The 25,696-nt window shown below is 43.8% G+C and overlaps 1 protein-coding gene across 4 annotated transcripts; it reads right to left on the bottom strand.

The window, feature by feature from the left end:
- Positions 1 to 4,047: 4,047 nt before the first annotated feature.
- On the bottom strand, positions 4,048 to 24,922 carry NOD1 (nucleotide binding oligomerization domain containing 1). 4 transcript variants are annotated; one of them, XM_085311821.1, is made up of 11 exons: positions 24,587 to 24,922; positions 22,676 to 22,850; positions 19,601 to 21,404; positions 17,316 to 17,399; positions 16,186 to 16,269; positions 14,508 to 14,591; positions 13,240 to 13,323; positions 11,303 to 11,386; positions 9,504 to 9,587; positions 7,400 to 7,483; positions 4,048 to 5,765 (listed from the first exon to the last, which is right to left on the bottom strand). In XM_085311821.1, exons 1-11 carry the CDS (start codon positions 24,800 to 24,802, stop codon positions 5,693 to 5,695), a joined length of 2,856 nt encoding a protein of 951 aa, XP_085167947.1. In that variant the 5' UTR covers positions 24,803 to 24,922; the 3' UTR covers positions 4,048 to 5,692. The 4 variants fall into 4 exon arrangements, with proteins under 4 accessions (XP_085167947.1, XP_085167951.1, XP_085167948.1 ...); XM_085311825.1 differs by lacking the exon at positions 24,587 to 24,922 and having other exon boundaries at positions 19,601 to 21,400; positions 22,676 to 22,735; XM_085311822.1 differs by lacking the exons at positions 4,048 to 5,765; positions 7,400 to 7,483; positions 9,504 to 9,587 and adding an exon at positions 9,596 to 9,752.
- Positions 24,923 to 25,696: the final 774 nt, after the last annotated feature.

The following is a 25,696-nucleotide window of genomic DNA, read 5'->3' as shown; positions in this document are numbered from 1 at the left end:
GTGTTCCAGCAAAACCAGGGAACTTGGCACTTGAATATTCTTGCTATCTTTAAGTAAACAGTAACAAAGCATATATTGGTTCTGGTGCAGGTCCTGATATCTCTGAGTTTCTGTGAATTTTAACTGCTTTGTCATACTGAAAAAATAATATTTGTGTGTAAATTTGGTATTGCTGTTTTGTATCATCTGCTGATTCTGATGTATAGTGGAGTTTCCAGAGAAGAAACTACCAAATATCCTGGAATGCAGAAATGCCACTACAGGATCTTGCAACTTAACCTTTGCCGGGGGGGATTAGCTCATGTTTTTCTGATTAGTGCTACATTTTGTGCTTCAGTTTCCACCCCTCAAAGTTTAACACTCATTTTATTATCAGCTTCTTCCCATCTGAAGAAAGGATGCTTTTTTTAGGGCCTCATCCCCTTAATCTTTGGAAATGTTTTCCATTGGCATCATTAAGAAAAAAGTACAAGAATGTAGTTGGAAGAGGAGGGCTTGTTTTGCTACCACCCAGCCAAATGTTTTTTTTTTTTTTTCTTTTTTCTTTTCTTTCTGGTAGCAGTGTCATCAACTTCCACCACTTAGGTTTTTGTCATCCCAAATACTCCATTTGAGAAATTCACACCAGAACTGCAGCCAGTGTCTGCTTCCTAAATGCAAACCTTCTGCGGTGTTTTTCTGTGTAAATTAACGGAAGCACTGTTTGCTCCTAAAATCAGATTGAAGGTGGTTTAGCCTGCTGAAAAAGAAGAGTCGGGCGACTCTCTCCATTTGCATTTGGTTATCTTGTGAGCCCTGTGCCACGATTTGATTTGCTTCCCAAGGCACTGCATAGTGTTCTGTAAAGTAATTTCTCAATGAGTCCATCAGAGCTGATGATGAGATACCTCGTAACATGACCTAATTGTGGGGCACTACTGGTCGCTGAAGACTTGCTCAGATAAACTATCGTAGAATTGTGCTGCACCTGAAGATTGGACTTGGGTCTGTCTCTGACCTAATAAATTGCCAGTGTACAGTAATTAGCAGGCAGCARGCCCACTACCCGCTGATCTTTCTGGCAGCCGTTAATCTAGGTATGTTTGTTTGAGAGACTTTTGCCCTTGGGTGTGCTTTGGCAAAGATTTTGCAATGATAAGTAGGATTTGCTTGATTCTGGCAGAGTTTCAAATGTAAGTACCATGACGTTGCAAGTACCTAATCAGTTGCTGAATCCTGTTGCTCTTGTTTTCCCTCAGATCTGTCCTTTTTTTTTTTCTTTATTTTTTTTCCTAATTTGTTATTTTTAATGGTAAACACTTCTCAGCAGAAGTGGTCACAAGCTCTCAAGGAGTGAAACGTAACAGGAAGAGGCATCAAAGCATGACTCTGTGTTCTTCCTGTATATATTAAGATGAAGCTAAAGTATTCATTATTGTACATTAAAAAATTCTCTTCTAGCTGATATTGCCAAAGTCCTGTAACTTTAAAGGAAGAAAGGAGGCAACTTAGGTGTAGAGGGGACATTTTAATGAACTACTTACTTTTAAAAGCTGCAGCATCACATTTAACAAGTGGTGATCCAGCATTAACTCGGCTTGTCTCTCCGTACCRTTTAGCAGGTGCACCTGCTGGTAGAGGGCACCGCGTGCATCTCCYTTTTTATCAGCCTCTTTCCACCAAACTAACCCTGCTCACAAAGCGTTAGCTGGAACGCCRCGATCACGTATGAAATGCTACATTTACGTGTAGTGGTAATGGACAAGATGTCTTCCTTCATTACCCTTTAAGCAGAAATCAGAATGTAATTTGAAATGTCTAATATAAAACATTTGTAATTTTTTTTGTTTTTAATTGAGCAGTATGATTGCAAGTTGACTTAAGTTGTTCTAAGGTACTTTTTTCGATGGTTTGCCAGTACATAATCATGAATGAAAATATTTTTTTATTGATTTTTTTAGGTTGTATGTTTAACATTCCATTCCTGTAAAATATGTACAAATATATGTAATAAATCTTTTGAAGCACAGTTTCTATCACACCTCCAGGAGGTTTTGTTGTTTGTATGTTTTTCCATTAGTATTGGTGAAAGAGGCACAGCTGTGGGGCAAAAATGCTGTGTATCTATGCTACAGACCAAAGTGAAAACTAAGCGAGAGGAAAAGCAGTGTATGGTTTATAGCCACAGCCGTAAAAGCAACTTGACCTCTAGGCTGTCTGCAACTCTGCAGGTAAGAATCCAGGCTTCCGCGCCAGCTTCTGGACCCTGTCACAGCCCCTTTAGCTCTTTGCATATCCTGCAAAGGAGATATGTGACAGGCTTTTATCCAGCTGGCTAAAGGTTGTCTTGGCGGAGCAGAGCCGATGTCACTGCTGTTTTGCCAGGGTAGATGGTGGCTGGAGGAGGGTTGGGGCTGGCTGRTGTGTCCTCTCCAGATCCTTTGCAGATATAATGACCTTCAGGATTAGCATAATTTAGAGTCAATACATGATCAGTCAGATCCAGAGGTGGGAAGTTCATGTGAGTGGTCTGAACAAGGCAAACCACCTCCTTCCCCRTCCTCTAGAGATGGGGAGCAGGAGGCTCAGCCAGATCAAAGCATCAAGCTGATAAGCTTAATATCCTGCTTGTTTGTTCTGTCTCTACCCAAATACCCTTCTAGTTTGCCCTAACACACTTGGTGGTTGCCTCTCGAAAACTGACTCTCTGAAAGCGTACCCAAGGCTTGTCAGCAAGTGGATTTCCCCATCCCTGATGGTTACCAAAGCTCTCCCATCTCATCCTGAAAAGCTGGGAGAAGGCTACTCTACAGGCTTCTACAGRGATGCCTTTGCTCCTCAGGGAGTTAATTGCTGCCCAGGGCCACAAGTGATGTTAAAGCAGCCTACAAATGAGCTCTCTGGCAAGGGCATGGAGGGTTTGTACAGGTGTCTGCCTGAAAACGTACCTTCTGGATAGCAGCTGCAGCTGATAAACTCATYAGGTTGCCCACCAGCGCTGTAGGTAGCTGTGGGCTTCAGAAACCTGAGAGTGTTTGTTACTACTCCAAATCTGCCTGTTTGCTCTGGCAGTGGTGGGGGACCGGCACCGTTGTGTTAAAAACAAGTGAGATGAAAGCAGTGGCTCAAGCCAGCCCTGCGCTGTTGAGCACGTGCAGATTTGTGGCCAAAAGTATGGGGCAAACCTGCTGGGAGGAGAGCTGGGAGCTGGAGCCTTCCCTTCCCCGTCGCCACCCCCAGCCCGCGCAGGGCAACGCTCCGCGTGGCGCTCCGAGCGGAGTCGACGGGCCTCGCGCCAAGGCCGCGCACGGGCGGTGAAAAGCTTTTGCTTCTCTGTGGCTCGTCAGGCAGGACCCGCCGCCTCTGCCGCTCCTCAGCCGAGCGAGCGGGGCGCCGCTCCCAGCGCTCCGCCGTGCGGGGGCTCGCCGCGACTTCCTCCGGGGCGGGAGGGCCTTCCTCGCGCGCTCCTCTTCCGAGAGGAGCCTTTCGCAGGGGCCCCGGGTAGCGAAGCCAGTCGTTACAGCRCAGGGACAGTTACAACCCTTGCAAGGCTCTCCTTGGGAGCAGACGGTTTTAACAGCTGAATTACGTCTGCGCCGACAGACATTTGGGTATAATTACTGCGGAACACGTCCCGATCTTCGGGCAGTGCGACTTTTTTTATTCTTTTTCCCCCGCTTGGCTTCTGGGAAGCCTGAATTCCTTCCTTGCCAAAAATTCCCATGCTTTTTTTTTCCTTTTCTGTCTCGGGCACGTGAAACGAGAGCTGCATTATGGAAGCAGCYGATAGTTGGTTAGACCCGCGCTTGGCTTCGCATCGGGAAAAACCTGCTGGAAATTATTCCGGTAGAGCATTTCCTGTGCGGGATTTTAAACTAGCAGCCGGAGGCGACGCAGGGAGCCCCGGCGGGTGGCAGCGGCCGTGGGCGCCCCCTCCCCGGCGGTGAGCGCGCACGGCCCCGGGCTCCCGCAGCCAGAGCGAGCCGGGCTGGCGCGTGCGCGGCCGGCCCGAGCCCGCGGGCGGCTTGGCGGCGCTTCGGCAACGCCGAAGGAATTGCAGGGAGTCTGTTAAAAGCGCTTTAAAAAGCTGTTTATTACCACTGTGGACAAGTGGGGAAAAAAAAAAAAAAGAGCAATACTGCATACAGAGAATGTCTTGGGGGGGGGGCTGTTTTTCAAGTCACTAAAAGTTTTTGCTGTTGCTGTTTTTTTTTTTTCATTTATTTATTTTCTAAGGCCTGGTTTCGACAAACGCTTTGGCAGGTGAGGTCCCGTCCCCCCAGCTGCTTCAGTGCCCCCGCGGCGCAGGGGCAGAACGCGTTCAAGGTAGCTGCCTTGCCGCTGGCATTTTAATGGGAGAGTCTTCTTCCAGCCTACCGTGATTTTTATAGGCTGGTCGGTAACTGGAGAATCGTTTCTCAAAGCTGGTGGGTAACGTGGGTAAAGGAAGGAAACTGGATTGCGCTTTTCCATTCTGGGTTACTTGTATGTATGCAGTGGGGTAGAATTTGAGCTACCCTTTATGAAGAATGCCTAATTTGCAGGAAAAAAAAATCAGACACCCCGCTCCTCTGGAAGCTGATTTCTTTTTAGAGGCACCTAAAATTCTCCAAGCTAATTATTTGAGGAGGATAATGCTTCCTTGCCAGTTCTTACCATTGCTACCTACATGTTGCCTTGCACTTTCCATTAATTCAAGTACAGAGTAAAAGCTTCCCAAGCAAATCTCAATGCTTCTGTGTGCTTACATGTTGCTGGGAGAAGGGATTTCAACTCAGTGCAACAGATTTTCACTTGTGCTTTCTCCCCACGGAAGCTAGGCAACTTCGTATCGCTGTATTGCCACCAGCACAGCGTCTAGGCCAAGCGCCAAGGCAGTGAACAGCCTGCTAATTAATTTTTCTCATTTGTCTCCAGACCCTTCCCAGAATAAACACTGTGATAACAGGAGGTGGCAGTTTCTATGCAGCCCTCAGGAAATTTTAAGCCAAGGTGCTTTACTGCCAATATTACGATTTTACAGTGACGGGAGTGAGGCCTTTTGATGGTATAGAAGTAAATGTATTGGCTTCAGTGTGGAAAAAAAGATTACTGAAAGTAATCTGTGCCCGAGGTATTAATTTCTCCATAAATGCAGTGCCTACAGCTCTGCCTTTAGTCAGGGGGGAAATGAGGGCCTAATTTCTAGGTAGTAGAAAAGTACTCATGTTGAAAGCTACACGTTATTGTAGATAGATAGTTTATATTTCTAGTAAGGCAATACGCGCTCATTTTTCAGTTATGAGGAATACAATACTATGAGCTTTGGAGTTTGTGCATCTTGCACCCTTTCTTGTACATACATATATATATATATATATATAAATAAGTTAGAGATTATTTACATCACTGTACAGAATAACCCTAACCCGCTTATCAGAATGCATACACCTGCCAGCGGGTTTGGTCTGCTCACACTTTGCATTTCATCTTCAAAGCACCACACAAACATTAATTATTTACCAGGCAACTTCCCACTCACCAAAAGGATTAAGAGTAACAGGCAGGGTAAGGGATGGAGCTGAGGGAGTGCAGCACGTTCACCCAAAGGCAGCTTATCGTATAGCTCTCTCCTGTCATGAGCACTGCAGATTTACGCCGTTATAAACTCTGCAGTCCAAGTGGAGGAGTAACCTTTGTAACACAAAGCCTGTCAAAATGGAAAAGTCCTTGTTCAAAAGCAAATGATCCGGGCTTCATTTTCAAAGGCTTTGGCCTCTTCTTGGCTTATCGGGTTCCCATTCAAACTATTGGAGAAGGGAAAAAAAAAAAAAAAAAAAAAGATATATGAAAGTGAGGTAGTGACTGCTTCCCAGTTTCTGTTTTTCCAAGGTTTTGGAGCAGAGATCAAAGCTTTCCAAACCCACACGAACTACACACTTCCTTTGCAAGCGCACAACTTGGGAAGAAGTCTCAAAGGGGCAGGCTGCAGTGCTGCTGTTTCCACTCCGCATGTAACGAAAGAGTCTGCTTCTTTAAAGACAAAAAAAAGAACTACAACCTAAACTTCATTAAACTAAAGTCGTTTCCCTAGCTGTGCCGGGTGCCCAGCTGCTTGCACGCTGGCTTTGAGCATGTCTGAAAGCCGATGGGCGGAGGGGTTGACCTCTGTGTGTTAGAAGTCTTGGCCATACGCAACTGGGGTGCAAAAACCTTGCGCTGCCTGGAGCCAAGTGTTGGGCTGATGGGATCAATATGAAAAGCAGCATATAGCAGACGAAGTTTCTGAACACGTAATAGGCTAATTTAAAGAAATTTAAACCGTCTTCAGAGTGCTTTTTTTTTTGTCTTCCATGGCAACAAGGGAGAAAAATTGTGTTACGTACTTGGGCGTTATTAATATGAAATGACTTAAGGTGAAGTTTTCAAGCTTGGCTAAACAAAGCTAAACTACACTGATATTTACAGCCCTAAATTCAAGCAGCCCAATAAATGCAGCTTTCAGAAATGCTGAATACTATTGAAACATTCAGACTTATGAAGTTGTTAGGAGTTCATAAACACCTCTGAAAACCCGGCCAAGAAGAACCGAAGGACAGACCTAGGCCTGAACGCTCAGAGGGACCCGAGTGGGGATGTATGCCTCCCGTACAGAGGACTGCAGACAGTGGCCTTTGAAAAAAACCTCTCTTCCACATCCCCTGGGAGCACAGCAGTCAGACAGTGAGTCACCATCTTTCTAAGCAAGAATTCAATGTCCTTTCACTAAAACAAACACATTTAAAAAAATTTTTTTTTTCAAGTCCTATAAAATGGAAGCAGCAGTGCTAAAACCAGCCTAGCTGTACTGACTCCCATGCTCCCTGAGGTGAGGGAAGGAACGTGGTATTTGGCTTTGTGCCACCTAACGCCCATGCGCGACTATGTGATGTCTACCTAATCTAAAACAAGCAAATCTTACAGAAAGTTAATCTTCTTGTAGCTTAGCAYGTTCAGGGTGTTTGGAGCGTTGCCTAAAGAAAACCCAAGCCCAAATTCTATGAACCAAATTAATTAGTAATGTTAATTAAATGTAACCACCTCCTACTTGTTGGGATTTAGTTCCTTAGAAGCATGAACATGTTTAGAAATTTGAAAATAAATCAGGGCAAGCAAAACTTGGTCTGTAAAATTAGGGCCCAATTCTGCAAACACGTATGCTCTGCAAGTCACACAGTGGTACAGAAGATGGATGTGAATTAACAAAACTGCCCGACATTCGTAACAGAAGTGTTTTAATGACAGAGGGTTTTTACCTGTTCGAAACCCACAGCTGAACTACAACCCCTGCCTCACATAAACTAGTTACGATTTCCTTTTTATGATGGAAAGTAATAATGCCACAAGCATTTTAAAGGGCAATAAAGTTTACAAAGTGAGCCCCCGAGGAGGGGATCCTTACCAGACTTCTTTAATGGCTGTGTTCTCCTTGAGAGCTTCGCAGAGGTACTTCACCCCTCTGGCTGTAATTTGATTCTGGATAAGCCTAGAAAGAAGGCATTTCATGTCAAACTAACTAACATGCTGGATCTTATTTACAGCATCCCCTTCACTGCATACTCAGCGCGCACATGACCTAAAAGTTCAGCCTGACAACAAGGAGCAAAGCRGCCTGTTTGCCGTGAGAAGATGGGTCTGGTGGCTCTCTCTGAGGGTGGGCCATAGTATTGGACACACRCACTTTCCCAGGCAGAGCCTGGAGTATCAGCCTCTTCCTTTCAAGCTCCCATGTGGTTACATCCTGGTGACACTGGTCATAGCTGGCTGACTTACTTACACTCATACAGCTTATACTGATATAGCTGACAGATTTCTGCTTACTGAGGAGTAGCAGTGAGTTCTAAGTGATGCAGAGAAAACTCTGAGTACAGAACCTGTGCAGGCCTAATGTTCAGCAGTTATGATTCAGAGGCTGCCAAATCCTCCTGTCTTGTTTATCAGACCAGCAAGATCTTTGAAAAAAATAATGCATTTAATTTGGCTCTAGTATGAGCAGGTGCAAGTCCCCGTGAGGCTAATTTAGCAACTATAAAGTACACCCAATCCGAGCTTAGAGAAAAAAAGATACAAAAGATCCTCAAGCAGCACAATTGAGGAATCAGTAGGTAATTCATATTAACTACTGTAGAGCATCCCCCTAACTAAAAAAAAAAAAAAAATGAACATTCTGTCATCTACATGAGTATAAAAACACTCATCAGCCTACCCTTCTTCAGTATGTACCTTGCAGTCTATCATGATGTGTCCCGTATCTTTACTATTCCCTGTGACCAGCTGGATGAATCCCATAGGCTTCAGGATGTGGCTGAAGATTGGAGTGAACTGAATGAGCTCTTACAAAGGGAGGGAAGGAAGGAGGCAGGGAGGCATTGCCATTAAAGGACTTTCTGCACTTGGYAAACAGATCAAAATGCAAAGGGACCTAGTGAGCTCTTTCACYTACTGAAAAAATATTTGGCTCTACCTCGAGTGCAAATATCTGTACAGGTTATCACCTTTTGGAGATACCTACTGGTATAAGCAAGAAAAGAGGATATAAATTTGCCTGCTACCATAAACCCTTGGGCAACACTGAGCCACTGTAAAGAAAGACATGTATCTAGGGTGCTATGTCTGCTTTGGATAGGGAAAGGTTTATTATGGGCTCAGGTCAAATTGTCCAGTGAAGCATGCCTGCAGCTGTGCACAAAGAAGTCAAGACTCCTACCTTATATTTTCAGGGTGAAGGGCACCACAGCGTCTATTGCTTTCAAAAGAAGCTACAYGTACTCAGCACCTCTGACAACCAGCATGCTGCTTAAGGGACATGACCCATACAGAGAACGCTAACATGTGGTTAGCAAACCGTAAAGGGACTCCGGTTTTTATGTTTCCTGGTCACTTGGAATGAATGGACAGATAGTTGTTTCACATCCTGCATCTGCCCAGCCCTGTCAACAGACAAATGCTTGTGAATCTCTGGATTAGAACAGCCCATGCTGCCTCCTTAAAAGTTTAACAAGTCCCTTCGTGAAGGCCAGAAATAATGTCTGATTTCCTGAGGTCTGTGCCTCACAGCTGAGTGTCTTGCATGAATGAAAGTGCTAGCTCTGGAAGAAAACTTCCTGTGAATGGGACAGGTATGTAAGCGCCCATCATGTGTAGGTTCTTGGTTGTGTAGTAAGAGTTGAGCTTGCTGCTTTGATGGTATGATAATAAGTAGTAAGTGTGATAATAAGGTTATTCTATTCTAGCTGGTTGCTTGCATTTTTGAAAAGTGTGTCTTTGAGGATAAAATCAGCTAGCAGTTCAAATGTCACCAGGACACACAAACAGCTTAAAACTCTTTCCCTTTATGAAAATAGGTTCAAAATGCTAGAGAGTAGCTTTATTAACTTTCCATTTGAACTGTCAGCTGCATCCAGAGCATGCACAGAAAGCTTACTGTGACCTACATAGACTTGGAAGGTGAAGTTTTAATGCAGTGACTGCCAAAGAGCCTTGTGCCTCTGTGGAACGTAACTCACCATAAATGCACCAGTTTCTTGTTGACCTTCAGCATCTCTGCAAAACTCATTGCTGCCTCATCATCCAAGTCATTTTTCGTCAACCTAGGTGAGAGAGAATATGTTCAGTTAGGATGTTATCATTATTTTACAGCTCTGTATTTTTCCAGCTTGTCTGTGACTTAACTTTAGATAGCCAAAAAGGGATGTGCTGTTTCTGCCCTGAGCAATTTTTAAAGGCTGGACACAAAGAAGCACTAAAGAGAAGCCCTGGAGGTAAGAGAGACAAGAGTATTAGATCTTTATTTCTCAGAGCAGTGATCTAATGACACATTTTCCACAATGTTAAGATGACTAAAAGTGGACAGAATGTGGTGGAAAGGGTGTTCAATGGTAGAGACAGCACTAAAGAAAGAGGTGGAAAAACTGTGTGGACAAAGAACTTGATTTTACATGATGGAAGTCAGGGAAGATGGGGAACACAAGGTGTAGGGAGTAGAAAGAAGCATGAACCAGAAATACAGGTAGGGCTGCAGAAAGGGATTTGAGAAGCCCAAATGCAATATTGTGCAAGACAAAAGCAGAGGAGTCAGACAGATTAAATCATTGCTTTCAGCCAACTGTCTGCAGAGGCACTAAGAGACTCCCTGTCCCTATTAGTCTAAAATCAACCAATCTTTCCAAAGTTATGTGCGATATGCAGAACCCACTGTGTATATTCTTCTGGTTGCCACAGGAAAGTAGGTTCGAAATGCAAGGCAGGGCYCTATCAAGAGGTCTATGAACAGCACTGAGAAGTATAAGCTATCATCAGGAGTCATAAATTCCCTCTCCAGACCTCTGCACCCTCACTGGGCACAGGCTTAAGGTCTGCAGCTGTAAAGTTTGTAAGCCGCTGTGTGAAGTGCATGGTCTGCTCCCCTGCCAATASTGGAGCACACCAAAGCTACAGCTGGCTGCACCTGAACACACTCAGTGCAGATGGTAAGGTATCCCACAGCAGCGTAACAAGGCCTCTAGGAATGTAAGGAGACCATGTTACAGATGCACCTTCCCACAGCATTGCTAGCAAATGTACCCCTAATCTTACCAGCAAGAAAGCTATCAGCTTTGCTGGCTGAGAATCTGCTCACCTCCTGCTCCTCTCTTGAGAGAGATGCAGCTCCCTGGTACCTATGAGTTTCCAGCATGTGAGGTCATCCCAGATCTGCCCAACTCCTGCCCCATAAGGAGAGAAATAAATTAAGAGCACCTTCTCCTCCTCTCCCCTCTGGGGACCCCCTGCTTACTGCCTTTTCTGATTTCACCCTCTTTCTTCCTGATGCAGCCAAAGTGGAAATCACCCCAGCAAGCCCTCTGCCAGTTTCCCTTCAGAATGAATCCAGTACTTCTCAATGTCCTCAGCAAAACCAAGGGGTTATAGCGCAGTGACTGAGTACCAAGTGCATGGAGAATGGGTGCTTTACTGTACAGAATCTCCACGGACCCTAGGAAGGTGCAGGGTGCTGATTACCTTGAAATCTGTGCTGCTGCATTAGCTGTGATGGYGCTCTGAGTTAAAGCTTCTGTGTTACACCCTCTTCCTTTTGGGCTGGGAGGTGGGGATGTGTCCTAAGGGACATGTGCTGCTGGTCTATTAGTCATGTCCACATTCTTCCAAAGGGATATATCTTGTGCCCTGCTGCTAGCAAAAGCATAGGGAATGGAGGGAAGGAGAGAAAGAGGAGGGGAGAGGAGGATGACATGGGTTTAGAGGAAGTAAAATTAGGCTGCAGCTTTAGAGGAGAAGAGGAGAAGTAGGAGGTACCGAGAGCGATTACCAGAATATTTTCACGGAGTTGTTGTGCTGCATAGCTTCAGCAATGCTTCTGCCCCCCTCTGTTGTGATGCCATTGAATGCGAGACTGTGAAGCAAACAGCAGACAGGAAATCGTAAGAAATAGCCAGCGTGACTTGGTCCTTCCATGGTTTCAAATACTAATGAATATCTGGGACGATCTCTACCACAGTTGTATGGTTCAGCATTTGGGTGTTTCAAAGGCTCACATGCTTCGCAAACCAGTTAAGTCCTTGTGAGTTTTACAAGTGAGAACGGTTCACAGGCTGCAGCCTGAGCCTACCACACAGGCTGTAAGGTTTGCCATCGATGAGTCGTACTCATGGGACTGAAAGCAGAGTTGCCGCCAGGGATTTTGAAAGCGGTTGGCTTTTAATGAGGAGAGGCAGTTGTGTTCATCAGTATACAAGTTTGCACACGCATTGATCATCCCATCTCCCCATACAAACTGAGTACTTTGTCCTTCAGATGGGGTGTTCAGACTCCTAAATACCTCATTCGTCTTCCCACCACAACCCCCGCTGTAGCATATGGGGAGACGAGCTTGCAAATGCATGCTTCCATTGCAAATCGCAAACACTTCCTAGTCTGSCCTTCATTCTTTGAATTGGCAGTGGCAAAAACCTCCAGTTAAAGTTATWCTCCAGGCTTTGAGAGTTCAAAAAGCAACCTCTCCTTTAGAAGGAAAGAGGCCAGARCCTGAAAATAGTGCAGGGCCTCAGAAAAAAAGCAGAAAGGGGGGAATCGAGTGGGACAAAGGCTTGTCTAACTATGGCACAAGGATGTGTTAGCACAAGTCTCTGCAAACCTCAGCAGAAACTAGAGATTCTCTGTCCCTCGTGATTGGGCCTAAAAATGGCAAACATGCTAAAATAAACTGACAGAGCAGTGACTATCTTCCCTTAATCTTTGCATAAAGCTACCACTGGTGCAAACTATGCATTCAAATCATGAAGCAAGATGAACCAGCAGAAGATAAGGGGTGAACTCAAGTGCAAGTACACTGCAGAGCAGAAGAAGATTCGCCCCGCACAGGCATCAGCAAAACCTGGCTCTAGCTAGCACAGTTACCCCTCCTTATTTTTACAAGTACATTCATCAGCATATTTTGCAGGCTGAAAATCCCAGGCATAACCYAGCTCTGATTCAGGTTCAAACTATTTTCTTTCAAGTCTGATGCATCTAGCTGGATTCTGCAATTAGGGGAGGATGGCTATTTCAGATAGCTTTTACATTTTAACAAATCTAGGTCACTGCACCTGCTCAGTTTTTATTTTTTTAAGCCCAGTTATCTGCTTGCAGAACGGAAGACAAGGCAGCAGCTCTGAAATCCCGGGATCTGAAGCAGCAGCAATAAGGTCTCCAGAGATTCCCCAAACTCCCTAAACACCGTATTTCTAAAGAAGCTAGTGCCACGTGCCACCTCGCGGGGAAACCAAGCCGCCCTGTCCGCTCCCTCCCGACGGGGTCCAGCGGAACCGGGGGACGAAACGCGAGGAGCACCGTGAGCCCAGCGCTCCCGCCGCGTGGAGGGACTCCACAGCCGCGACCGCGGCCGCGGCACGCGTCTTTAAATCCCTAGGCAGGACTTGAAAAACCGGCAGGAGATGGTTTGTGTTACATCGCTGGCTTCTCCCCGGGCTGTGCGGCCGCCTTCACCCACTCTAGGGCTTTCAGACGACTGCTCTGAGCTCCGGCGCCGACCACGTCTCGTCGCCATTGGGTTTGTGGCAGAGCCGCTCCACCGGCACAGAGGACGAGCGGCGCTGGCCGGCTTCACGGCCGCGTTTCGAAGCAGATCTACCCCCGGCCTGGAGCGCGCGAAGGCTGCTGCGACGCCGGCCGGCGTGCCAAGCGGGCCCGCGTCCGAAGGAGCCGCCACCGCTCCAGGCCGCGCGGCCAGCTCGCCCGGTGCTTTACCTCACGTTCGTTAACCTGGGGTGGTTCCTCAGCGCCTCCGCAAACGCCTTTGCTCCCTCGTCTCCGACCCGGTTACCCCACATCCTGGTGAAGAGAGGAGAGCAGGAGGCATCAGGTCCGGCACCCTGCTGCCCCTCAGCATTGCATTCGCAGAAAAAAAAATCCCTTCTTTTTTTTTTTTTGGTAGCCGAGATCATGTCTTGATGACTCAGAGCCACACTCAGCTTGATGGGTAATTAGTTGGCAGCTGTTCTAAAATCAATTGAGCTTTATGGTATCTAAACATCCATTTCCAGTAAGTCCCCCAGAATTTCCTTCTCCTTCAGACCCAACCCGGTTTGTTACAGAAAAACTGAACATTGTGTGTGTAAACACTTCTGTCCGAGCTATCCTAAACCCATTTGGAATGATCGCTTCCTCCAAAGGAGAAAACAGAAGTTCTTCATGGAAATTACAGCACGTATAAAGGAAGAGCAGACCCAACTGCATGACAATTTGCACACTTTTGACACTTGTGAAACACTATAGAACAAAAAAGTTAAAGATAAAAAATTMAATTGTTCAAATCTGATTCTGGGGTCGAAGGGTTCCTGTGATACACGTAATGGCCAAACAGAGGCTTTAATTACATGTATTTGAGTATTAGATTCTGAGAAAATGTTCTCATGTAYAGCAGAAAGAGGAACAGGGATTTGCCAGGAGAAAAAAAAGAAATCATCAGGCTCTCAAGTTCAGCATCTCTCCTAAGAAGGGGGACAGGGATTACAGGCTTAGAGGACATTAAGAGCTCTCTCAAACAACTCTGCCACCAGACTTTCCAGTCTGACGCAGACTGGAGAGAAGGATAATGGGAATTCCTTCTTAGGGAGATCGGACTATCCTCACACTGAGTAACTAGGTACATTACGTCATAAAAATCACTCAGACTTTTAAAAATTGATTAAATATCGTTAAAATGGCTGTGTTTCAAGAAAAATAGCTGCCTTTACACTCTCTCCTCTTGGCAGCTTGTCTCACCTTTAATGTTCTGTCAGAACAGGAGAAAAAAATCCACAGTGCGAACTGGAGAAGAACAGTAAAACAGCCCTAGTTTCCCCTGTGAGTGAAAAATCTGGCTGTGCTTCTGCAACAGTTTGTTCTACTGCCACTGTGGGCAGGAAGGAACAGGAAAGGGAAGGAAGGTAAGAATGAAAGAAGTAATCCTAAAGGATTTACAGGCGCCTTGCCAAAACCAAGCCCTGAGCTCCGCCCCTTAGCACTGAACTTACCCAATTTCAWACATGTTCTTGCTCTTCTGTATGGCCTGGGCAAGGCACTTCCCTCCTTCGCTGGTTATTTTGTTTGCTCCTATTCTGCAAAAAATACATGAATTGATGAGGTACCTCACTTGTAACAGCACAACTGTTAGGACACCAGCTCAGAATATTTCAGGCTAGTTAGCCCTGGAGGCTAGTTACAGTTATCCAATATTAACCTAGAATACAAAACATTGCAGGCATCTGACCTTTTATGGTGCCTTTCATGCATTTTGTGTGGCATCTGCTTTCACGCACGTTAGCCCTCCAAATCCGAAGTATTACTGCAGAGTCTCGTTTTTGGTTCTCAGTATGTCAGAAATGAGCCTTAGGAATTGATCCTCAGGACAAGGAACTCTGCCTCGTTTATATTATAGTTTGTAACATCACCAGCCACTTCAGAGTACATGAGCTACACACAGCACGTTTCATGATGCCACGGGGAACAGAACATTTTTTGGCAGAGTGGCTCCAGAGGAGATTGCATCTGATAAGCACAGACTGCAATAATTTCAAGTCCCTCTGTTCAACGTATAGGCTATAGGTGGTGACATAGGTCAATGCAGTGGTGTCTCCAGCTGGCACAGTATAGAAGAATACCTTCTCTTTTTTGGCCTGTGTGGGGATATCAAATGACTGATGTTCAAGAACGGGATAAGTCTCAATTGCATTTGCGTTGGTGCAAAGAACAAACCAAAACCAACCCCCCACAGTCAACTCACTACCTTTACATAAATCAAAACCGGCTTGTCTAACTGACCACAGAAGCATGCACAGGCACCCTGTCTCAAAATAATCTTGAGGCTTAATATGTAACCTGAAAGTAACYATCCTCCAATAAGGCTTTTTTTGTGAAAGTTATGAGACGTTAAACAACGCATCAATATTGTGTCCAAGCAGTTAAAGAGCCACCAGAGTACTCTTGGGTTTCAAAACTCTGTATGAATACTTCAAGTGGGACAGATGTGACTAGCGTGGGGTTTCAGAGCAAGTCAGCAGTGATACAAAGACCAGAACCCCAAAGTCCCTGGCTGCTGGTGCTGCATTTGCACCAGCAATTGACATTGCTGTAGTTACCTCTGTTTTCTGCTGTGGTCATAATTAAACCATTGGTTAATGATCTACCTTTATGTCAAACCAGTGTTGTGCACGGCTGGACACTTTAATCGGGGGAAGTTCCAGAAATTAATGGGAACAAGTTACCAAGTGAATTTGGGGCATTCCTAAATGAATATCTCCTGTGAGATATTGCACAGGCAAAGCTTGATTCCAACTGCTCATAAAAGGCTGGATATAAATAAGCCTGATATTAATTACAAGTGTATCTACTCTTTACAAAGGCCTGCAAGGTTCATGCACCATTTAAAGCTCACTCAAGTGGTCTGACTGGATTTAAGTGAAGAACAGGTCTTGCACTCTCCTTTTGCTTACAGCTGCATCCTACTCGTAGTCCAAGCAATCTTTACTAAAGATTACAGATTGAGGAGTTTCACTCCTGGCCCTCACTGCCACATAACTGTAAAAGAGTACGTAACTGCAACCTATGTTATATTTTATTTGAAATATAACGTTTTTCACTCTCTCCCCCTTTTAAGTTGCTTTACCTTAATTATGATACTGTAGAAGCATAAAGAAAAAAAATCCAACATACTTAACATATTCAAGGCTCGAACACTCTTCAATTAGCTTTGCAACGTATTTGGCTCCAACATCAGTGATCTGATTGTTGTATAAGCTTGAAGAAAAAGCATAGTGGTAAAAGCAGGTTATCCACACTGTTACTTTAATATTTACATCCTGAATTTTTTATAATGCACACTCAGCATCTATCTTTTTTGTATGTCTCTGTGCATATTCACAATTGCTTGCACTTCCATATTGATGCAGAATTAATACTGTGAAGGGCTAGATATAAAATACAAGGAGACTAGACTGGAATTCATGGGAAAATATATATATATATGTATATATATATATATATATATATATTTAATAAATAGTCTCCTCAGGCAAACAAAGCTTCCTTTATTCTTGTGTTAGCAGAAATAATACTGCATAAGTCAGGAGAGAAGTCACCAAAAAAATGTTTCCAGTCTTTTAAAAGTCATAAAATCCCTTTGTAAATATTACTGAAGATCAGATACCTCAGCACATGCACTTACAGTATGTCACTGGAAGAAGGACACGATTCTTGGCATTCATGCTAAATTTTCCAAAAGTCATTTTTATGCAGTCAGTTAACCAAGAATTCAGAGCTAACAGGCCTACCAGCTTCTACTTGATGAAGAGCTCATTCAGGTCTCAAAAAAACTGCTACTTTATGCATGAAAATCATGACTGCACAAAAGGGAACCATGAAAATGACACCCTGAAACATCACGTTTTGGATCCTCAGTCTCTATCAAGCTGTATCGACTTTGCAAGTTTGAAATAAATGAGTTTACAGCAGGGAAAGTGGAAGGCTCGAGCTACAAAGCGGAGCATGCCCACGCAGTCCAGCAACCTGACAAGGATCTGCCCTGTGTTAGAGAAGGGCCCGGCGCCAGCGGGATACCATCCTGCGAGCCAGCGTCGCGGGAGAGGGAGCTGGGGGCCTGCTCCTGATAAGCTCTTGCAGGGCGGCAGCTGAATCACGTCTGACACAAAACGCTGCCTTGCTTGTGCTCACTAAATGAGCACAAAACTTTGGTTTCCACTCTGCCTCTGCTGTGACAGCACCGTTAGCGTTGTAGTTTATCATCTAGTATAGTATCTAGTGTTTTGTTCCTAATTGGCACATACCCCAAGAAGGTCAAAATTTTGTATTTGGAGAGTTCTTCGTACAGGATCCTTACTCCATGATCTGTGATTTGATTTACACTGAGCCTGAAATGAGAGGAAAGAAAACAGAGTTTGAATCAATACAGATTACAAGCGCTCATCACCCGTGAGTTAACGRATGACTGGACGTCTACGCATTTCCYTCTGACGTTTTAATAGGTCCTTATGCCACATGTTAAAAGCCATTAAAGGAAATGTGAATTCAGTTTTACATGGTTCACTTTAAAAGCAAAACAGAAATCCCCAGATCTCCAAGGCAATGTTCTGGAAGCCGTCCGTAGGACTGAAAACAAAATGCTGCAATAGGTCAGAAACCAGAGACACAAACCCCATCCTCCTCCCAGGCTCCTCCTCTGTGATTGCAGAAAGAAATTCTAACCACTATCCTAACAAAAACTAGTTTTTCTAGCCTCTCTTCTTGCAATCCTCTCTCTGGGTACCTAGTGAAAACCAGGCGTCTTGAAGGTCACAACACATTCAGGCTCCGCTGGATAAAGGTTGTAAAAAGCCCTGGCCAGGAAATGGAACTGCAGTCCCAAGGGCGTGCTGAATGTTTCTAGTTTTATTGTCCCAATCAGACACAAAACAAATCAATGTGTCAGTCATTCACAGACTAAAAATACTTCTTTTTCAGAGTGCATAAAAAAAGAATGAACTTCTAAAGATTTTTCGCCTTGGCTAAACGGACACATTCCCATGAAACATTTCAAGTCTGATGAATCACATTTTCTAGGAAAAATTGTCCCAGTGGAAACATTTTGACCAGCTTTAGTTTTGACACAAGCTCTAAAGCTGAACATTCACAGTTGAGAGTTCCTTATCAATAGCAACTTCCCTGGCTCTCTCTGGTTAGTAACTTGGTCACCCTGAAAAGCACTAATACATAGGAGGAATGAGAGGCAACTTCCACAGATCAGAGCAGCTTGTTTCTTTGAAAGGGATGGATGGAGAAATTAGGTTAAACTGGTAGAAACAGTATTTTCTGTCCTGCAGAAATTGGTCATTTGAAAACGAAAGTCCTAACATCAGGAAGAACGACAAAGACAAAAAAGGAACAGACTGGTTTGGTGCTGGAGATGGTGTTAAGCCCATACACATATGCCATGATCATGTAATATGGACAGAGAATGAAAGATTATGATTTTCTTCCTTCTCTCGTCTTACATACTTATGCCCTTTTATTCCCATGTTCCTATATTCCTCTCTCGGAAAGTCAGTTTTCGCAATCAGCTGGAAAAGAAAACAGTCACTTGCTGTGATTTATGAAAGGCTTGTAGAGGAAAAAAAGCAGAGCAGAGCCAATTAGGAGGATTAAGTCCAGTTTAAAAAGGGAGGATGAAGGGAGATGAAGTAAATAAATTTTAAAGTTTAAAATTTTTATAAATATATTTTTATTCATATTTTAGAATTCTATTTTAATTTTTAATTACAATTAGTTTTTTATTATATTTTTATTTAAAATTTTGTATTTCAAAAATAAAGTTAAAAAAAAGATACTTGAATTTTCTGAACTTTTGCACTTGAATGTTTGACAAACAGGGTATAGCTACATGGCCTAAAACCCCAAAGGACTGTAGGGGGAAGAATCTGACCTAAGAGAAGTGGAGTTAGCTCTCCCTCACTACACCAGGCCATGTCTTCTCTCCACACCAGCCCAGGGAAGTATCACAACTAATACTTCAGCTGCATCCTTATTCCATCAAAGCCATACCTCCAGGCACGAGGTAAAAGCAAGAAATTGGCCAGGAGTTACGGTGAATGGTAGCTCCTCTCTTACTCTGTATGTCCAAAGCCACAGATAGACTCAGGCAGCCTTCAGGAAAAATAAGAAGTATTTTTGTTTTTTTCCTTTCCCTTAAGCTTTTTCTCCCATAAAAATCCTCTTTTGAGACAAAGCAATTTGAAATGGAGCTAACTAAATCTGTAGGTCTAAATAGTTCAGGCATCTAAGGATGTCTTACCACCCTCTCCACCAGGGATTCAGAATTCAAAACTTGTCTCTGCTGCTGTGACCGGATGAACTAATATTTCAAAAGATTTGAAGCTGGCAGACTCTGGGATAGTCTCTAATCCAAATCATTATCTCCAGTGTTTGGTTTCAGCTCTAAAGGCCAAATGCACTTTAATTCCTAGCAGCAGTGAGACTCCTCATCTCTCTCGTGCTTCAGGCTGACTTCCTCTGGTCCAGCAATCAGCCTGTGGAACAAACCGAGGACAAGCGAGGACCTGCTTGCCCAGAATCCTACCTGATCACTGCGAGCGTGCTGAAACAGGGTAGCAGCTGCTTTACTCCGTAGTCATTGATGTTGTTGTTGTCCAAATCCAGAGCCAGGCGCTTTCGAAAGTGATGCAAAACAAAAGAAATAGCACTGCAGTCAGCGGAGTAGGCATTGCAGTACGTGAGTTTGAGGTAATTGGCATGCATGTGTCTGGCAGCCAACTTGCCCACTTTCTCGCTTTGCGTCTCATAAAGGTAACGCAGCATCCAGACAAAGTTGGGCTGCACCTGAAGCTGATTGTAGTTTGGAAGCCTGGACCGGGCTATGCCTTTCAGGTGGGATTTCATGCTCTCCCCAAGGTATGTGAGAAGCACCTTTCTCTTCCTCTTAATGACTGCAGGCAGAACTAAATGTCTGAGGAGCTTCTGCTTGGATCTAGAAAGCAGGCCACAAACAAAAAGGTTGGTAAAGTGAAAATGTTCATTATTTCGGAAAGGATCCTCCCCTGCCATTTTTTTTCTCAGCCAAGGAATACGAAGGCAAGCAGGCTGTGCAGTCTCAGTGGAAGAACATTCGTTGAAAAACTTAAGCAAATGCTTGGTACCCACTTTCTCTTCAATAACCAGGAACAAAGCCGTGAAAAAAGACTGAAGGGTTAAGTGCAAGAACTCGTAAGTGGCCTGATCTTCACAGCCACTATAACCTTGAACTGTTCTGAGAAAGCCCAATTGCAAATCCTCTTCAGGGATGTTCGCAGATGAGACCGCCTCCTGCTCGAAGATGAACAAAGAGTTCTCCATCCCTTTGTATGCAATCTCACCCAACGCCAGAAGAGCGTCCTTTCTTGATTTGAATGTCTCTGCTTGGCTCCTGGTGTTGTTCTTCAGCAAACTCATTTTCACAGATCGGTTCAGATGGAYTTCAATCATGACCAAAAATACATCCGTCAATGTAACAGAACAGTCTGGAAGTTCATGGCTGTCAAACATGGAATGGGAGTGTTCATAGCATTTGAAGATAATCCAACAAAATAAAGGCACTGAGCACAAACTGCAGAGATTGGGGTTAGCTTCCAGCTGGTTCAACACCAGCGTTCGTTGCCCCTCATCTTTGAAAAACATGGCAGTGTATTCCTTCAGGTTACTGCTGGAGAATCCGCGGAGCAACACTTTCTTTCTAATAATGTTTCTTTGGATCTCAGTTCCTGTTCTCGCTGTCAGAATTTTCCTGGATCCCTTAAGCAGCTTTCCCCTGAGCAGGCTTACCAGCAGCACCAGAGGGTGGGTCGGTTCGTTGGGTGAGCACATCTCGGGAACGCTACTGAGATCAAAGTTCGAATGGATCTCATCAAAGCCATCAAATGTGAACAGAACTGTATGAGGGAACTGCAAGATGTGATGGAACACCTCTGTGGGGTCCTGGTCTGGGTAGCAGTTATATTTGAACAACAGGTCTTTCAAACATATGGCCTCATTCTCTTTAAAGCAGCTAAACATCCTGCATCGGAAACGGAAAAAAAATTTGGTCCCTATATCCAACTCTTGTCTGGCCCAAAGGCTTTGTATCTTTTGCGTTAAGATGGATTTTCCAATTCCTGCATCACCGAAGACATAAATGGTTTCTCCATCTTCATTAATTAGCCCAATTGTATCATCAAAAAGGGCTTCTAATTGAGACACGTTGCCTAGACTCTCATTGGTAAAACTGACCAGCTCCATAATATTATTAGAGTAGATTTCATCAAGTAGCATCTCTTCCCTCTGTCCATACGACATAACAAACTTCGAGTCCCGTCCCAGTTCATATCTGAGCTTCTGACAATACCTGCTAACTAAAAAGACAGTGAACTACTATTAAAAAGAGACCAAAGCCTATCCATATGACCATGTCTTCGGAAACTAAAAGGGATGATAAGCTAAAATAATCCTTATGTAAAATTGGCTCTTTGGCAGATTACTGCTATGTACTTGGCCTGCCATCACTAAACCTTATACACCAAATAAGTTTGTATGGTAAGTGTTCTAACAGGAGAGTGTCTGGGAAAATTCATGTGCTAATGAAAGAGATACCGGTGAGTCACTATTTCCTGGAAGCCAGTACTAACCTCAAGACATTGAATTACATTAAGGAGCTGCTCTGTTCCAGATGAGACTCAAAGCCGAGGCCCTGACCTCCTTGTTAAAGACTCTGTCTTACTCTCTGCAAAGGTAGACCACAGATTAGCACCACAGGTTAGTGGCATCTGCCTGCTTGCTTTAGCTAAAGCCTACCTGCTGTTTCTAAGAGGTAGGTGGTTATTGATTCCTGGCTTGCTCGATAATTTTTATTTTTGCAAATAAAAGGCATGTGTTTTAGAATCCAGGCCCCAGACCCTTCAAAAGATTTTTTTTTATGGCGGCATGACAGTAAAAGTCATCATTATTGTGCAATGTTAGCATGTGCTTTTACTGCAACTGAATCCTCACTTCAGACTGGGCAAAGTGATTCTTGTGTCAATATAGCATGAAAAATCCTCCTGAGAGAAAGATATGTACTCCTGCAATATTTTAATTCCTAAAATCTCTTCTAGGAGCATAGAATAATTCAGTCTGGAAGGTACTTCAAGAGGTCTCTAGTCCTACCTCCTGCACAAAGCAGGCTGAGCTATCACATCAAATCAGGTTACTCAGGGCTTTACGTGGACGGGTCTTGAAAGCCTCYAAGAATGGAGACTGCGCAGCCTCTCTGGGCAACCTGCTTCATTGCTAGACTGTGCTCATGGGGAAACATTGGCTATTCCATTGCCAAACCATCACAGGGTCGCTAATATGCCATAGTAAAGCTCTAGGCAATACTATGACAGGCACGAAGTGGAAACACCATTATGTCCACAAATAAATGAAGAAAGGGCTCAACTTTAGTAAAACAGAAGATAATATTTCAACATGACTGTTGTGTTATATAGTAGATTATGTGCCTTTTAATTATTTGGCTATGAAAGTCAGCAGACAGAGCATAAGCACATTTATTTTCTCTGGCAGGGCCTGTCTAGACTCTCTTATCCTCCTGTTTCCCACATAGCAAGGTAGTTCAAAGGAAAGGGATATGGCTGCATGCCCTTACCTGGATCTGTATTTTCCACAGGTTTACTATGAATATTCTCTGAAGGCTGGTAACCTATTTCATCCAACCAAGGCTGAAGTTCATAGTAAGCATCGGTGACTTTCTGCAGGACATAGATGAAATATTCTGAAACTTCTTCTCCCTTGCTTTGAACCAAGTCTAGAATTTTGCGAACCTGAAAAAACACCATGTGAAAGGTCATTGATGCACAGCATTTTATCATGGTTACACTTCCAGACTGCTTTAGGATCATTTTCAGGCTGGAACAGGAGACTGGAATCAAAACTGGTACTTTAAAAAAATTGAATTCAAAATTTAGTTTGGAATTTGAACCATCATAAAAATCACTTCCTGTTTGTTTGTTTGAATGTTGCAAGAAAGTCAGTTCTGCATATTAAGGTCTGAACTTGTAGCTAAGTGCATATGCTAACCACAAAATAAAATAAAATAAAATAAAAATACTGCTCCTCAGTAGGGATCCCAAAGGTTTTCCCCAGCCTAAATTCATCCTCTGACTTGTGAGTATCCCAGTCACATTCAGGTTTACCTCAGAGTCCACCCAAATCCAGAGTGGATAGACAAAAGGTCCCTTCTCCGGATCCTAACTTGGATCCTAATCTGGATCTACATTTTTTTTTTAACACAGCAAAATGGACTTACTTCTTGCCATCGTTACCAAAACTAATGCTCCAGACAGTAGTTGGAGCAGGTTGGAGCTAACTCCAAGCCTACCTCTAGAGGCAAGGCAGAGTCTGATCTCTGTGCAGCTAGTACGTGACAACCTTTTGCAGGACATTTCAATCATCTAGGGGACCTATTTTGAACGGCTGGATTCTCTTCTTGGTGCAAATTAATCAAGAATTCACTTCTGAAGCAGACAAAGGTTTCCAGAGCCTATGGTCTCTTGGCAACTTAAAGCAGGACGAAGCGCTCATGGCACAGGAAAAGAAAGGAAGTATTTCTGGAAAATTTCTATGCTCTCAAAAGCAAATTTATGCCTTCCAGAGAAGCTCCTACAGAATCCAGTTCACGTCACTGTGACCTGCTCTCTGCCCCTGCTTAGACTTCTAATGCACGGCCTCCCACCAGCTTTGTTACTACAATCAGCTATATTATCCTGAACAGAAGGAAACAGAGATCATCACACAGTTCGCATTAATTCAGCTTTGACTCTCATAAAGTAAGTATTGTGTTGCCATTTCAACTTAGCAGCAAGAATGATTATTTTATGAAAATCTGCTCTGTTTGGAAAGTCCAAGGTCTTTGAATTTTTTATGGTTTTATGTGACACTACTCTGAAGCTGCGTAACTGGTTTGTCAGGGAGACCAGTGAGGAGTGTAAGCCATGATGCAACGAGCAACTGAGTACATCTGATCATTTTCTCCTATCAGAAGAATAGGAAATAGCGTTGTCTGGAAATGATGTCTGAAGACAAATCAAAAACCGTAATGTGCCAGGATATATCAAGTTTCTAAACAAACATTTGCAATGTACACAGGTCTTTAAAGAGAACGGAGAGCGTGCAGATGGACAACACGTCCTGCTCTAAACCAGGGTGATCTGTCGCACGGCATCCTGAAGCAGACTTTCCTCGCAGCGCTTAGCATGATCATGCATGCAGTAAGCYGCACTCCAACAGCCACCACGGTCACCTCCTTATCAGAGGACCAAGCTGCAGCTGGGGGGACAGAAGAGCGATTATCACCCTGCTCGTCAGTACAACTGCCACCGGCGTTACAGGCAGTGCCAGCTGTGCTGGTGACATTTGCCAGAAGGAACGGGGTGGGGAGACTCCAATATAACACAGACTGAAAAAGACATTAGAGGTCAAATTACCAGGTAAGTCCATAAAACCCAGGAACAAGTTGAAAGTAATAAAAAGCTCCAGCTAGCTGGTGAAACAAAAATACCTTATCTGCTTGAGTTGGAAACTGCACGACGATCTCGGCATCTTCAGTGGAGAAGTAGTCATTCTTAACCAAGTTGTCAATCAAACACTGCGCGTTTCGGATTTTACCGACCAGAAGTTCTCGGTGTACTTTCAGCAAAGCAATGCAGGATGGAGGACTTGCCGCTGAAGGTTTTAYCCCAGAAATCTCCAAGTTAGCACAGGGCTGGCCTTCCATAGCTGAGATAGGAAGAAGTTGCTCTGTCYAGCCTCATCTTTGACAAACTGTCCATTTGCAGTGTGGAATCAGCTTGGAGTTAATTCCAGTGAAACAGGCAATTTGTCCTTCACATTACCAAGACTGTAAAAAATAATTGCATGGAACCTCAGTTAGACATTATCCTGTGCAGATACATCCTTTGACTAGCAATCAGACGATATTTCCAGTCCCTGCATAATACCATTGCCAACTTTATTCAAAAAAAATCTGATTTCTTCCTCAGGTACTTCCATTTATTTTTTCAGATTTTGGAAAAAAATATACCTACTGCAGGTGGTCTCCTCTGTAATACAAATACTTTGCTCAGCTTACCTCAAACAACAACATTGGCATCTGCTTTATTAGCTGCCTGTTCTTAGTGCATAATTGAATGTTTTTTATTAGCTTTTCATGTTTCAATAGACAAAACAGGGCATCTGTCCAAACATATCTGGACAAGGAAATACATGGAATAAAATTATACTTCTTAGCAATTGATTTTGTAGGAACTAATTTATAGTAGCAATTCACTTTGCTGTTTATTACAACAGTGCCTGTGTCAAATTTTGCCAACTGGATAACTGTCCCTGCAAGTGAGGCCTTGTGAACTCTGAGACTGTTTTAGCTAAACTAAGAGTGTTTAGCTTCAGAGCAGGTTTGAGCAGTGGGAAAACCACTGATCACATGCTGATCCTAAGGGGGCCAAGAGTAAAATGATGCTAACAGTGAAAACACTGCTGTAGATTTCAGAACTAAAACGCCACTTACAGGCACAGAGCACTTCATACTTCTTATGGCTACTGTCTCAGCATGTAAAACGGGGAAAATGCCCCCGCAAYGGTTTCATTTGGTTAATTTTATCAAAGTAAGGGC

Source organism: Rhea americana, unplaced genomic scaffold (genome assembly GCF_003343005.1).
Source record: "Rhea americana isolate MKP2758 unplaced genomic scaffold, rheAme1 scaffold_35, whole genome shotgun sequence".
Taxonomy (NCBI): Eukaryota; Metazoa; Chordata; class Aves; order Rheiformes; family Rheidae; genus Rhea; species Rhea americana.
Note: the sequence above shows the minus strand (reverse complement) of the source record. Positions and strands in the feature narration are given on the sequence as shown.